The sequence below is a fragment of the Lissotriton helveticus genome, chromosome 6 (assembly GCF_964261635.1).
Source record: "Lissotriton helveticus chromosome 6, aLisHel1.1, whole genome shotgun sequence".
NCBI classification, from domain to species: domain Eukaryota; kingdom Metazoa; phylum Chordata; class Amphibia; order Caudata; family Salamandridae; genus Lissotriton; species Lissotriton helveticus.
In genome coordinates, this window is record NC_136067.1 from 1,888,761,934 (window position 1) to 1,888,776,750 (window position 14,817).

The 14,817-nt window shown below is 44.2% G+C and overlaps 1 protein-coding gene across 2 annotated transcripts in view; it reads left to right on the forward strand.

Annotated features, from left to right (window-relative positions):
* The window catches only part of MIA3 (MIA SH3 domain ER export factor 3), a 353,545-nt gene that overhangs the window by 193,578 nt on the left and 145,150 nt on the right, over positions 1 to 14,817 (forward strand). For both annotated transcript variants that reach the window (XM_078649820.1, XM_078649821.1), the window contains exon 9: positions 677 to 698. In XM_078649820.1, the coding sequence (XP_078505946.1) occupies positions 677 to 698 (22 nt within the window). The remainder of the gene's footprint in view (positions 1 to 676; positions 699 to 14,817) is intronic.

Sequence of the window (14,817 nt, forward strand, 5' to 3'; positions counted from 1 at the left end):
AAGGCAGACTCCAGTGGTGAAGCCTGTGAACACTGGCAAAATAACAAGATATTCAGATATGATCTATTCTTAAAGGATAAAATGTACGAGTACCAATGATTTTTCAGTTGGTGTAAACTACTGGCCATACTTTGAAGTTGCTGAAGAAAGGAAGATAAGGTGGCACAAATAGTTTCTTCAGCCAAATATTATAAATATACATCATCATAGCAAAAGTGTTGCAACAGCTACCGAGGATTTGAAATAATGAAAAAAATTCTGGGATGTACAAAGAAGATGATTTGTTTTTGAAATAGCATGGATAATGGTGTAGCAGTAAAAGTAGATTAAGAAAAAGTTTAGAGATGCCTTGCATTTACTATCAGCCGTTGACTATTGTCACGGTTGTCTTGTAGTGTTCATGAGCTCTCTTACGTGGTCCATCTGCCGATTTTTGTCAAACTCTAGCCCTGATCTAGGGCATTAACCCAGGAGTTCTTATTGACTGTGTTATTCTTTGCACAGTTAACAAACATTAGCAAATGTTCTATTTGTCAATGGTCAAGCCTCTTTTATCTGGTCTCTGCTTCTCAGTGTTTGTTTATTATTGAAAATATAAAGCTATGTCAGTTGTCAAGGTTCTGCCATGATTTAATTAACCTAGTGATTGTATCTTTTTCTTTTTTTTTACTTTCAGGTCAAAAGTCGTGTTTATCAAGGTAGGAGAACATTGACTGATCTTGTCACTTTCAGTAAACTCAAACACCAGTACCCATCTTTAACCTTTGTCTAAAAGGGAGTGTCAGAAAGTGATATAGGTCTGTTACTAAGGACCAAACTGTTAGAAAAGAAACCTTGCAAAAAGTGTACTGTTGCCCTCTATGGTACCAGATTACTGAAGCAGCTTGGCTGCAGCTACTAATCACAGGGGAAGAGAGTGGGCTTGCATTTTTTAGGCCTGCCTGATTTTAAGTCTGGTTAGTTTGTGATAAACACTACAAATTAAAAGGTAAGTTGTAAAACTCTCGTTGAGTCTTTGGTGAATAATTGCACAGTGACTGTATTGTGCTAATATATCTGCCATTTTTAGGTCTCGCATCGAAAGCGCATGTGCTGTCTCTTAGAGACATTTTGTTTACTGTTAATGGACTTGGAGCCCCTCCATTACTTACAATCGGCGGGCTTTAAAGCCACTCTCAATTACTTGCTTCCTGCTGGTCAGCTCTGTGGTCGGCACTTCCCTCTTGCATGTAACCCTCAAGTACTTGTGTCCCTTCACTGCTTGCACTTTTGGGAGCGATGTTTTTCATTTTGTTGAGCTACTCTAGAGTGCATATTTTGTTTCTTGCTCTGTCGTCTGCTCACTCCTGTCCTCTGACCGCTTGTTTATTTAACTTTCACCACTGTTTGCAACTGCATCTAGACCATATCCTTACTGTGTTTTTTTTGTAAACAATTTTCATTTTACTGAGTTTGTGTTTAATGTGTGACTGCGAGGGGACCTTGTACATGAGCGTTTGTTTACGCTGACCTCAGGCAATAGTTATCACATTTGTAGAACTGCTTGCCGGTTATACACACTCTGTTGCATTCCATTTCCTTTGAGATAAAAGAAATGTTATTATATATTAATATAACTTATTCAGCGCACGAATACCCGAAGGTGTCTTGGCGCTAAACCTGAAACATGAGCCCTGAGATATGAGGGAAAACTAGTTTTGAAATAGCCAAGCTTTAACCCCTTCCGTGCTCAACGGCCGACTGGAGCACACCAATCTTCCATCTAATTTTTTTCCCTCTGTGTGCGGCAGTGGAGGGTCTCTGTGCGCTGCAACCATGGCTATGTGCGCCAGGAACCAAACCGCATGTGTCTGCGGCGCCAAATGGCACTCAAAACGTTTACTTTAAAAAGTGAAAAGATGGTGCATTTTCACACATACAGCACCACAATAAGGGCAGTTTGCAAATTGGATAAGCACGCCATGGCATGAATTGGTTAAACTGGCCCGTTCTGCCCTCTGTTCCACTTGTTTTTTTGTGCCTTTTTGCGCTCTGTTCCACTCGTTTTCCCCTCGATTTTTGTGCCCTTCTGCCCTCTGTTCCACTCGTTTTTTGTGCCCTTCTGCCCTCTGTTCCACTTGTTTTTTGTGCCTTTCTGACCTCTGTTCCACTCGTTTCCCTCTCGTTTTTTGTGCCCTTTTGCCCTCTGTTCCACTCGTTTTTTGTGCCTTTCTGCTATTTGTTCCACTCGTTTTTTGTGCCCTTCTGCCCTCTGTTGTACTCGTTTTTTGTGCCTTTCTAACCTCTGTTCCACTCGTTTCCCCTCGTTTTTTGTGCCCTTCTGCCCTCTGTTCCACTCGTTTTTTGTGCCCTTCTGCCCTCTGTTCCACTCGTTTTTTGTGCCTTTCTGACCTCTGTTCCACTCGTTTTTGTGCCTTTCTGACCTCTGTTCCACTCGTTTCCCCTCGTTTTTTGTGCCCTTCTGCCCTCTGTTCCACTCGTTTTTTGTGCCCTTCTGCCCTCTGTTCCACTCGTTTTTTGTGCCTTTCTGACCTCTGTTCCACTCGTTTTTGTGCCCGTTCTGCCCTCTGTTCCACTCGTTTTCCCCTCGTTTTTGTGCCCCTCTGCCCTCTGTTCCACTCGTTTTTTGTGCCTTTCTGCCCTTTGTTCCACTCGTTTTCCCCTTGTTTTTTGTCCTTCTGCCCTCTGTTCCACTCGTTTTTTGTGCGCTTCTGCCCTATGTTCTACTTGTTTTTGTGCCTTTCTACCCTCTGTTCTACTCGTGTTTTGTGCCTTTATGAACTCTGTTCCACTCCTTTCCCACTCAGTTTTTGTGCCCTTCTGCCCTCTGTTCCACTTGTTTTGTTTTTTTGTGCCCTTCTTCCTTCTGCGTCACAGCTCTTGTGTGCTGTGAGGACGCGGGGGCAGACTGTGGCCTTTTGTTTAAGTATTGCTGTTAATCAGAGCCCCTTCACAGGCTCTGATTAACAGCAATACTTAAACAAAAGGCCACAGTCTGCCCCGCGCATTACTAACAAAAGCGTAGACAGTTTCTAAACACAGCGTGTGTTTGGAAACTGTCTACGCTTTTATTAGTAAAGCGTGGGGCAGACTGTGGCCTTTTGTTTAAGTATTGCTGTTAATCAGAGCCCGTGAAGGGGCTCTGATTAACAGCAATACTTAAACAAAGGCCAGAGTCTGCCCCGCGCTCCCACAAGCTCCACCAGCCCCCGCCTCCTTACCTGCACTCCTCACGACCGCTCCGCCGCCACCGCATTCGCGCCGCTCGCTTCTTCAAAGCGGCCGGCGCGACGTCCTGACTGTGCGCGCGCTGCACGCGAGGTGGTGTGCGTTGGCGTCAGGAGCGGTGCGCAGGCGCGCGCGCCCTAGAGGAAACGGTGGAGCACACCCTCCCTGGTGCGGCGCACGACCGTTGGGCGTCGCAGCCTCGCCCACCCATTAGAACGCCCGCACCGCGGCAGAATTGCTGCCGCGGTTAAGGCGTTAAGGCCTTTTCTAAATGAGGCAAGTGATTTGGCAGCACTGATGTCCATAGGAAGCATATTCCTATAGTTCTTTCAATGCTGACTCTGGACTTTTACTGGTTTTGCAGCTTCAAAGGCCAGTATTTCCTTATGTCTAGAGCTATAGCCTTTGAAGCTAAGAAGCCCCATTCACATCCCAGATGTGCCACATCTTCTTGTGATTGTGGTTCAAAGTAATTAACGTTGACATGTAAAAAAGGTTAATCTAGTCCCCTTCCCTTAGCATTGCAAGTGAAAGCAGTATGTGAAGCTCATTTTGTCATCTCAAACAAAACAGACATTGCATGTGAGGGGTTGTTAAATTACCTTAATTCCACCTGGAACAATGTTGCCTTCAAATTATTTTGTTAGATGGCTTTAAACAATATTTTCTACTGCACCTCAACCACAGTTATATTCCCCTCGAACAATGCTTTTGTTAGACAGCTTTTAACAATAGTTGTGACTGCAAAAATGGGAAAATGTTACCCATCACTTCTTTTAGCTAATAGGTATCCAAAAAGTGACCAAGAGGGCAACATTTACATTCAGCTTTAAATTTACCTGTATTCCACCTCGAACAATGCTGCCTTTAATTTTTTAAGTTAGGCATCCTTAAACATTATTTGCGACTGCACTTCACCCACAACCCAAGTTTTGTTTTAGCCTTTATTGTGCCAAAAAATGAGCTTCACTGACACAATTTTTGCTGTACTTAAAAACAAATAGCATTCATTCTTAGTTCAAGCACACTTGTTTTCACAGCCAGGGGCTTGCTTGCCGGTTATATACACACACACACTTTCTTCTCTCAAAGGAAACTAAATGGATAGTGCGCTTCGCACCTCTCTTCTTCACTTGCTATGTTACAGATGAAATTTCATTAAACTTTTTTACATGTGCACGTTAAATAATTTGCACAAAAATCACAATTTTCATCAATTTAGATTAAATTATTTCATAAATTTTAAATTAAGCCGTCCTTTCCACTATAAATATGTATTTACTATCACACTACCCATTATCCACTTTATTATCAACCACTACCTATCCAATTCTCTATATAAAACAGCCCTAAACTCCCATCAAAATGCAGTGTTTACTATATCTTAATACTTTTTAAATCAATAACTCTCGAGACCTATTGGCTTGTCCATGTCTCGCATTGTAAGACACTGACTGGATAGCTGGCTTGTTGTAGACTCTGGGCCAATGCGTAACTTGATGGCAACTTAGACACTGCCCACATCTACATTTAGGCTTCTCATGCCCATTTAGCAATCTGGAGCCTTATTGGCAGCATACTGAGCGGGTGGGTGTCCATGTGTTCTAGAGAGGTAGAACAGAGCTGTTACTAAAATCAACCAAATTTAGTGTATTAAGACCATAGTCTTTAAACAACAAACCAACAATTTACAAAATTACATATTTAATCCAGTAAAAAAAATAAAAACAAAAGTGAGCAATAAAATTACATACAATCACTTTCAATATCATCTAAGAACTTGATTGCTGTGATTAAATACCTCCCTAAAGCAAAAATGACATCTAAAACCAGCACTTGAAATAAAAAATTTCACATCCAATTTCATTCTTATACCAGGATTCACCTCCTTATTTGCCATAAAATAAGACCGTCTAATAATATAAGTACTTCACTTACATTTAGCTGTCATGCCACAAATATGATTTCCCCTGTTTTTCTGAATAGTAATCATTTCTAATATAATGAAAATTCTTTTTTAACCCTTTTCTAATAAACCCAGTCTTCTCTCTGGACTCTGTGTACTGTTAAAAAAAATGGATATACAGAAACTCCTAACCAAGACTCTCCTAAAAACAAGATTGGACTTGTACAAATTAAATAAGAATAATCATTTTGCCTAGAACCTTGTTGTATCAGGGCTTTTATTTCTGACTACGATTGGGTTAGTGTTGGAGTATGGCAATGTAGATTTAAGTGGCTCACACTACATATCCAAGATAGAATTGTTCTCATAATTTTTGCCCATTTTCAACTTTTTATTTTCTTATTTGCTGTCCATATGGAGCTGCAGTTTAGTATTGATGTGCATTGCCGAGCCTTACCCAAGTGCATAAAGTATAAACCCAAGCTGAATAAGACCAGGCTGTTGCATTTAAATGTACTCCTATAGCAAGGACCATTGACTTTTTCAGGCGACTCGGCAAACATTTTAAACATCTGCTTTCTGTTCGGTCCTATTGAATCTCTGGCCACGTGTATAGCTTTTATAATTGCCCCCTTCCAACTTTCACATGTTAATATCCCTTGGAAAACTATGGAAAACAACTAGACCCACCAATTCCGCATTCCGTCCATCATTTGTGTGCCTTTGCATGGTCTGGAGGTTATCTGGACCTGTGTCTCCAGTAAGGTTCAGAGAGGGAATGTTTTTGTTTAGAAGCAAATAAATATATATCATCCTCAATTTCAAAGTCTTCTTTTGGAGTCTCTAAAGAGTCATAAGTATATATCTCCTCCCAGGACCGGACTGGGACCCAAAAGCAGCCCTGGCAAATGGTGTCAGACCAGCCCCCATACAGTGCATAGAGAGCTCAGCGGTGAGCCTGACCACTAAAAGTGGGTTTGGGGCTGGGCAGGGGGTTCTCCCCTCAAGAAAATTTGGGGAAAATGGCGAATTCTACAACACATTTGTCATTCGTTTTTAAAGTATAATAAATTATGACATTACAGTGCACCAGGATTCGGCAGTCTTTATTGGGGCTCTTCAATGATGTCCTCACTATCTCCCCCCAACAGTGCCTTCCATCTGTCCGTAGCCCTGCATTATTTTGAGATGTTATTTTTCTTGAACTTTTTTAAAATAATGCTGTATAGACAAACATTGTCAAGGAATTATAAAGGTGAGATTTGTGGATTTTGCCAGTGCTTGTTTGCTTTTAGCGTGTCTATGCTACACTCTTTCAGGGATGTTGCTACCTTACTGCCGCTCTTTCTGCATTCTTCTTCTTTGGATGATAATCCTATGGGGACCGGTTTATTTAACAGTGTAACAGATTTAGCATATCAGTAATATTCTCTGTGAGTGGTATTCGGTTCTGATCACAGGATACGGTATTCCATGGTCTGGGGGTGCTTAATAAAAGACATTTTTAGACCCAACTGTTTTAAGTCTCTCCCTGGTGGATTACATCTTGAAAATTAGAAAAGCAGGGAGGTGTGGTGCACTACCAGGCCACACAACCCTAAGGTGAGCTGTCTGGTAAGCCCCCCTTTAGGATGATTGAAGGCAGAATTAAGAACTATGGGAAAGGTTTGTGCCCACTTCCTACAGGAAGGGGTCATATAGGGGGTGTAGTGACCCCAAGGGTGAGTAGCCCATAGACTGCCACCCTTCACTCGTAATGCCCCTATATCTAGTATTTCGGGGTGCCCCGGACACGATGAAAGCATATTCTGTCGACCTGAGAAAGACAGTAAAGTGCAAGAGCTGAGGAGCCGTAACTGACTTGATGCCAACCCTACCAGCCTGCTTGCTATTCCTGGCAATTGCACCGAAGACGACTCGTCATGCAGCTACTCTACCTCCAAAATCTTGGGAGGACAGCCAGCACTTCAAGAAGCAACCTGCATCTCCGGTAAAGTAGTAGAGCTACGTCCCTGCAGGCACCCAATAGGAACAGTAAGGACTCTGGACTGCTGAAAACCTGACACGGAAAGCACCACTGCACCTGTGCCCCCCTTCCCAAGTCAAAGTGCACCAATGCTGCCAACGAGGTCCTGAAACCCTCCAGAGTCTAACCCCTCCTTGGGTTTGCCCAAACTGGACTTAGTCGCTCCTGCGTCCTCTTTTGCAGGCCCCCTCAACTGTGAGTGCCTTCTGCAGCACGGACCTGATGCCTAAAGACACCACTGCACCCGAGCCCTACAGCCCGAGGAGATGTGGACCGATGAGTCCCTATGTCCCTGAGTGTAGGAAGCTGGCTCTTTATATAGTGGACCAAAAAGATGTACACTTTGTAAAGAGTCCTGACAAACCCTGATTGGTTTTCACAGACACAAATGATATTCCAAATGCTCTCTTTGTGGTAGTGTGGGTGAGCACTTAGGCATATCAGAGGGTAGTGCTATGCATTTGTTGTCACACACATAAGCAACAAATCAGACGCGCAAGAATAAATCGGAGACCAATTTAGAAAAAGTCATATTTTTATATACATTTTGATACCAAGAACTTCAATAGCAAGTACGTACTTTTTAAAATGATCATTTTAGCAGCTAAGTAAAATGTTCACTTAGATGCATCTGTACACACAATGCTTTCCTATGGGAGAAAAGATATTCTTATACAATTATTTACATTCAGTTTCTGGGGGTCTCCTTCGGGACTTATGGGGCTAAGGTCCACAGTACTACCAGCAGATTCTCGTTACCTGCCCTGGAGCATCCGGTTGCAGACGTGCTTGCCACGTTGGTAGTTGTGTGCGCTACGACGGTAAAGAGAATGGAGGAGCTACCTAGAAACAGGCTGCAGAGGCGGACTTTCGGACAAGTCCGGGAGCTCCCAACGGCGGCCTCTGGTCACAAGGAACTGCAGGGGACAAGGAAGCACAGTCTGTGTCCAGGCTTGAGCACTCGGGTGCAGAGCATAAAGGTTCGCTGGGCTCTGTCCGTCTTGGAGCCTTGCGATCGCCGGTCTCGCCAGTTAAGGGTGCAAAAATCAGGACAGCTGGACCCGTCTGGAAGTGGGTCTCTGCAGTGCTGACGTCCCTAAATAGCTGCTTTGTCTTGGAGCCCTGACTGGACTCTCAAGGTCTCTGCTTGTTGCAAGAGCTCTGGTATTGGTCCTGTGCGGCTTCGGTTGATCCTGGTGTCCTCTCACTTGGTGGGGAGGGATGGATCTGACCTTCAGCAGCACATGGCCCTCTGCCTGGGGAGCTGCTGTGTCAGGCTGGCCCGATAGCGGCATCCCGGTAGACTGGACTTTGCGTTTTGGTGCCTACGGGGTGCAGGAGAGTAGCTCTTCTACTCCAAGGGAGATTGGTGGCGATTTGCACAGTACTGGCAGCCCACTGGGGTCGCTGGGTCGCAATTGTCGAGATTAAGTATGGCAGGCAGGACTTGGCGCCAAAAATCCACAGCAGTCTTCAGTTCTCGCTGTTTCTTGTGGCTCTCTGCGTCCTTTTCTCAAAGGGTCACCTAAATACTCGTGGTGTTATGGGGAGTGACTGGTAGTAGCCAATGGGCTACTTACCTTTATGGTGTCCACACCCTCTATATGCCCACTTCCTGTGGGAAGTGGGCATAACCCTGACCCAGAAAGCCTAATTCCGCCAAAACACAGAAGGTGGAATTTTAAAAGTCGTGTCCACTTCAGGTAGCCACCTTAGGCCACGCCTTCTGACTAGCTAATTTTCCCACATGTCTTGGTGCCAAATGGGCCCATGGCACGAGGTGGCATTTGTGAGAAGTTAGCCTGGCATATGATGTCCACTATTCTAGTGGGCACCTTGCACCAGTCTAAACGACCCTTATTGATGGTGTTTGTAAAGTCAACCTTATAGACAAGCTATCCTAGTGGTAGCATGGACCAGCAGTCTTAGGCTAAAACTTCACAGAGCATGTGAAGCCAGCTGTTTTACCATATATAATCCCTTGAATACCAAATGAAAGGACGCCACACAAGGTATATATCAAATATATATGTATTTATTACTAACACAACCCTCTGAACTCTTTATGAGGTTAGAGATCGAAATACATCACAAGTTACTCATTAAGCATACTATAAGCTGCACAAATACAATTCTGCCCTAGGGGCCTCACGAACCATATAACTAAGTAAGTGGTATAAGAACCACTTCAGGAATAGTGAATAGGCCTAGGGCCTAGGGAATCGCTGGGGCTACACTACAGAACCAAAGGTTAGGAAGTAGGAGACCCACGGGAGACGCGTGCAGTGTGTGAACACAGTCGCGAGTTACCATAGAGTTATAATGGGAACGTAAAAGTTACAAAGTAGTTGATTAAGACACTTGCGGATGGACTACGGTAAAACCCTAATCCACGCTGGACGGGAAGATGGGCTTCAGTTCAGACCCGCAAGGTCTGGGGAGCTTCTCCTCTACGGGGAAGCTGGAGCAAGCCTGGAGCAACCAGGAAAGCGGTGTAGTTTCAAAAGAAAGTCTTCGGCGGGCTAACTAGCCAGCGGGCTAGCAACCGGGAAGACGCGTCGAGCTGAAATGCAAAGGCAGGCCCCACGTGGCACTCGTGGAGTGTGGAGGGCTGAGCTTCGGTGCAAATGGCGCTCTGGTCTGGTGCTTCTCAAACCCCAATGCACAACTGCGAGGGTGCCTCGGTAGTTGCACTGTTAGCAAAGTGCAGGTAGTCCAGGATGTCCCGTCCCACGTCTCTCGTGTCCGCCACGGTTCTCAGCTTTGCTGTGGATCAGAGTCAGAGAAGTCTGGAAGTCCAGTTCCTGAGTCGCTGAGTCTTCGGATTCCCCCAGGAGCGTCGATAAAAGCAAACCGGCAAGTTACTGGTGGTGCCTGTTTGCACAGGGTGATAACAAAAAAGCAATGTTCCTTAGGCAAATTATTTCAACTTGACTTCACAGTTAAAGAGTTGTCACTATAGTGAACATGAATTTTGTATTGTTCAAGAGAAATACAAACAGTATATCAAATGCTTTTATTCGATCATATTCATCTCAAATCATAAGAATATGTATATACATCATATATCAATCCAATTTCGGCAACAAAACTGTATACTGTTTACTCAGTTTTTCAAAATATACAGTACCATATGACACTTTTGTAATGAATATGGATAGTATTCACATATCTTCCATATATACAATAATTTTGCGCAAACTATATACAAAATTAAAATTCAGTCAATGCTGATACTATTTACAAAGAAGTGTTGTTGCGTCGACGTTTCGGTCTCATACAGTAAAATATAGCGAGACCATCATCATGACATGTGTTGCACCATGGACCTATAGTAAAACAATGTACATAGAATCATAACTCTGTCTGTAAATACTCTTCAAAACAAAGTCTAGATTGCCTGCCCACACCAAACCAAATGGTGAACATAAGAATAAATACATAAGAAGTGCCAACAAACTGTGCCAAGGGACTAAAATGCCCTATTTACAATTATATATATACATGGTGGCCATGTCCCAAAACGACATGCACCTACACCTGTAGTGCCACAGTGAAAAAGAACATACATCAGGAAAAATACTCACAAAAAAACAATGGAAGTGTCTCTAATCCTATTAGAAATAGAACGAAGCAACAATAAGTCTAAAAAATGTCCGAATTATCTGTAACAAACGTACATAGCAGTAGCCACAGAATTATATAAGTCAGGCTACCTTGGGAATGTCAATGGAAAAATCAACAAATTCGTACCTTTAGCTAGTTTGAATTGAGCACTAAGTTCAGCGGCAATTCGTACAGCACTTCAGTCGGCTCCGTCGTATCTATACAGGGACAGAACCACGAGGAACAATGAGGCACTGGTCATAAAGGCTCAAACTGGAGAAAATTATCCAGAATAATCCAAAATAAACCAAAATAAACGCAGTAGAACTTACTTATGTGCGAGTAAATCGCCACTCGTTTTCCAGCAACTGTCGGGGAAACGAGATCAGATTACAGCGTTTACCCAGCATACCAAGCTCAGACTCGCGATCACGTGGTAAGACGTGCAGCGTCTTGGTGGCCATATTGGGTCAGCGAATAGTACCTGACTCTACATAGAGTGGATCAGAGTCGGAGAAGTCTGGAATCCAGTTCCTGAGTCGCTGAGTTTCGGGTTCCGCCAGGAGCGTCGATAAAAGCAAACCGGCAAGTTACTGGTGGTGCCTGTTTGCACAGGGTGGTCACTCCTTTACCACAAGGGAGATGTCTTCAGTCTTCTAGTCGGTATAGAACGTCGAAGATTCAAGAGTTCCGTTTCAGAGTTTCGGTCCAGGATAATCTAATGTCTCTAGATACAGCTCCTATCTTTATACTGATTCTAGGGGCTGTTTTACCTGCTAGGTCCCTCCTATGGGTGGACCCTGAAAAGGGGGTGGGTACACCCCTTTCTCTTTGTCCAGTTTCGCGGCAGAGCGGGGCTGGAGTCCCCCAGCAACTGGTTTGAACCAGGCTACGCATGGAGCACCTTGTGTGCCCCAGGCAGCGTCTGGAAAAGCATCTTTCCATTCAGCCCACCCTGCCCCAATACACTACAGGCTGTCTGGGGAGGTGATAGCACCACCCTCGACAGGAAACCTATTGTCCAAGCCTCCCTTGCTGGAGTTTCGTCCAGCTGCAGGAGGTCAGACTCGTGTCTGTGGCAGCAGCATCCATTTTGTGATGCTGAGGCTCTGTTTAACTTTAACCGGGTAAAACAGTAACTTGCATGTATTTTCCCTCTAGAAGGGTGGAATGCTACCCTCGCCGCTAGAATTGGCGGGGGGGGGAGGTAGTATTCCAAAGTGTTTGACACCTTACACGACATGTTTTGATAAAGCCAAACCAAAGTTAGCATTAACCGTGAGGATTATAATGCACTTAAGAGTATATGGTATGGCTATATCATAGAACAGCTATAAGGACATGGTTTTGAAAGCTGCAGAGGGGCTCAGCTCATGCTAGGGCACCCTCTCACACAAAACCAAGCAGTCTGCCTCCAGGATTGTCGAGGCCTACCATAGGAGTGACTTATAGGTTACAATGTGTCTATATATAAGGTAGATATAGATATACCATATCTAAGTAAGGGGTGATTAGACCACCTTACCCAAGCTGAGTGATCAGGCTGTGGTGTCAGTTTGGATAGCCAGCCTGGGGTGGCATAATACATGCTTCAGCCCCTGGTAGGCCTTGGATGCACCTATGCCCTGGTTACCTATGGTACACTATACAGGGGCTCACAGAGGTGACCCAATATCCAATTTAGTATGTACCTAAAGTACATGGAGTCCATTTTATAGAGAGAGCAGATAGCCTGGGGCCCTGAATAGCAGGATCCCAACCCAACTAAGTCGAAAACCAGCAAAACACAAGGCAAAAAGTTGGGGTAACCATATAGTCAGATATCCACCTTCCTACAGCATTTCCCCTGTCTGGGGAAGCCTTGAGTCGCATATCAAAGGCGGCAGATGCCTTTGAAGCTTCCTGCCTTGATATGCTACTCACTTAGCCATCCTGCTTAGAGAAGTGACCTCTCCAGCCAGACCAGGCAATGTTTCTGCCATCAGAGAGCGCAGCCTCTGACCTGGTCTACACTAGTCAGCCAGCACACTAGTAGCCTGTAGGTTTTCAGGGGGCACCTTTAGGGTGCCCTCTGGGTCATGTATGAATAAATTCAGTACTGGAATCAGTGAAGGTTTATTAATAGGAGATGTTTGATACCAAACACCTCTAGTTTCAGTGACAGCACAAGTACTCAGTATGGCTTTCCTGTTCATTTGGACATCAAAGGAGCATATCTGTTCATGCAGTGCACCCTGCCTTAGGGCTGTATGGTCTGCTGTAAAGGTGACTTACCTACACTGCATGTAGTGTCCACAGACCTAACACACCGGGGATGTACCATGTTGTGTCTTTTCTCTGCTCCCTGGCAGGCAGCCTGCAAGGCAAGGGCATGTCGTTGCTGGTACGGTCTCTTAGGGTGGCACAACATACTGCAGCCCATAGAGACCCTCTTAAGTACTCCATGCCCTAGGTATGAGGGGTACCATTTACTAGGGATTTGCAGGGTGCAAAGGTATTGCCGGTTGGGGAACAATTGTACAGTGTTTAGGGAAAGAGATCTGGCACTGGGGACCTGGCACACTTTCTGTCACAATTGCATCAGATACCAGGCAAAAGGTAGGGGTGACTTTGTCAAAAAGGGTCCCTTTCCTACACCGAGCAACTCAAAGACCGAGCACCCCGTGGCCTCGACCGAACTGGCCCCCCAGTCCCAGACTTCTTTTCCCAGGACCTTTTCCTTGGAAACCAGCGGGGCAGCCGATGCTGAAAAGCACCACTGCTCCAGGGCACTCCAGAGACTACAGAGGGGACCTTTTGGTACTACCCAGGACCATGCCCCCTACTTACCTTACCATCAGAAGACTGGTCCTGTAAGTCGCTGCGAAGTACCCGTATGCAGTATATTTGTTTTTCCTCATAGGATAAATAACATCCCAGCATTGGGGACAATACCGATTTTCTGCCAACCTGCAATTTAAAAAGTACACACCCAATAACATTCTTGGTGCCTTAAAATATAGAAAAATACATGTTATTCTTTTTAGATTTGTGTGAATTCCCTTATTGAGTGTGTGTATCATTTATTGACTGTGTGTAAGCAATAAATGTCTAACACTTCTTGATAAGCCTAAGGCTGCTCAACCACATTACCACATAATGGCACCTTGGAATTGTTAAACCAAGCCCCTGTTCATTCATAAGGGATACCTAGACTCTCTACGCAGTATGCCTCGTTTTGGTATATTCTATAGAGTGACCGCTTCCTGCACTGTTGATAAAAATTCACAAACAAATCAACTAAAGGCAAAACTGTCCTCCATCCCTCTATTAGTTGCAGTCTCCTGCTGCCTCTCCCCACATCGTAGTCCTAGAAGAGATTTTCTCAGAAAAACAAGTGAATAATATTTAGCAACCCAGCATGGCTTAACTAAGCATGAGAAGAGGAGTGGTACGGTCAAAGCGGTTACTATTTTGGCATTCCATGCTTTTACTATGTGTAAAAAATCTCAAAATGAGATCTTAGACTAAATTAAAATAATGTCTGAAATGAGGCTGATGCCTAGAATATTGAGCTTGTTGGATTGCTATACCAAAAACACTAGCTGCCCAGGAATATAAATGAATCGAATGAATCTGACTATAAAAGATGTCTGTGGCCAGCTCTGTGTATCAGACACATGAACTGTGGTTCTTCGTGGGTTATAAAACTGCTGGCAGAGGTTTGCGGCAATCATGTAGGAGGACACAAACCGGTTTCATGTTCTTTATGCTCTTGTTATGCTTTTTCAGCTTAGCGTTTACATTGCCATGAAAGTATTGATACGAATATCTATGTGGACATGCTTGCCCTTACAAAATAGCAATATTCTGTGTGCAATCGTTGTCCTTCACCTGTCTTAAATAGAAAACGCGCAGTCAAAGCTTAAAGTATTAGTACTGCGAAATATGAGTTCAGATAAGTGGCTAGTTTCTCAAATGATATGCTTGTTAATGAATAGACAAGAAGCAGACCAGGTATCACAAGTGCTTTAATTGTTACTTACACCAAATACAACCATACCACTTTTGA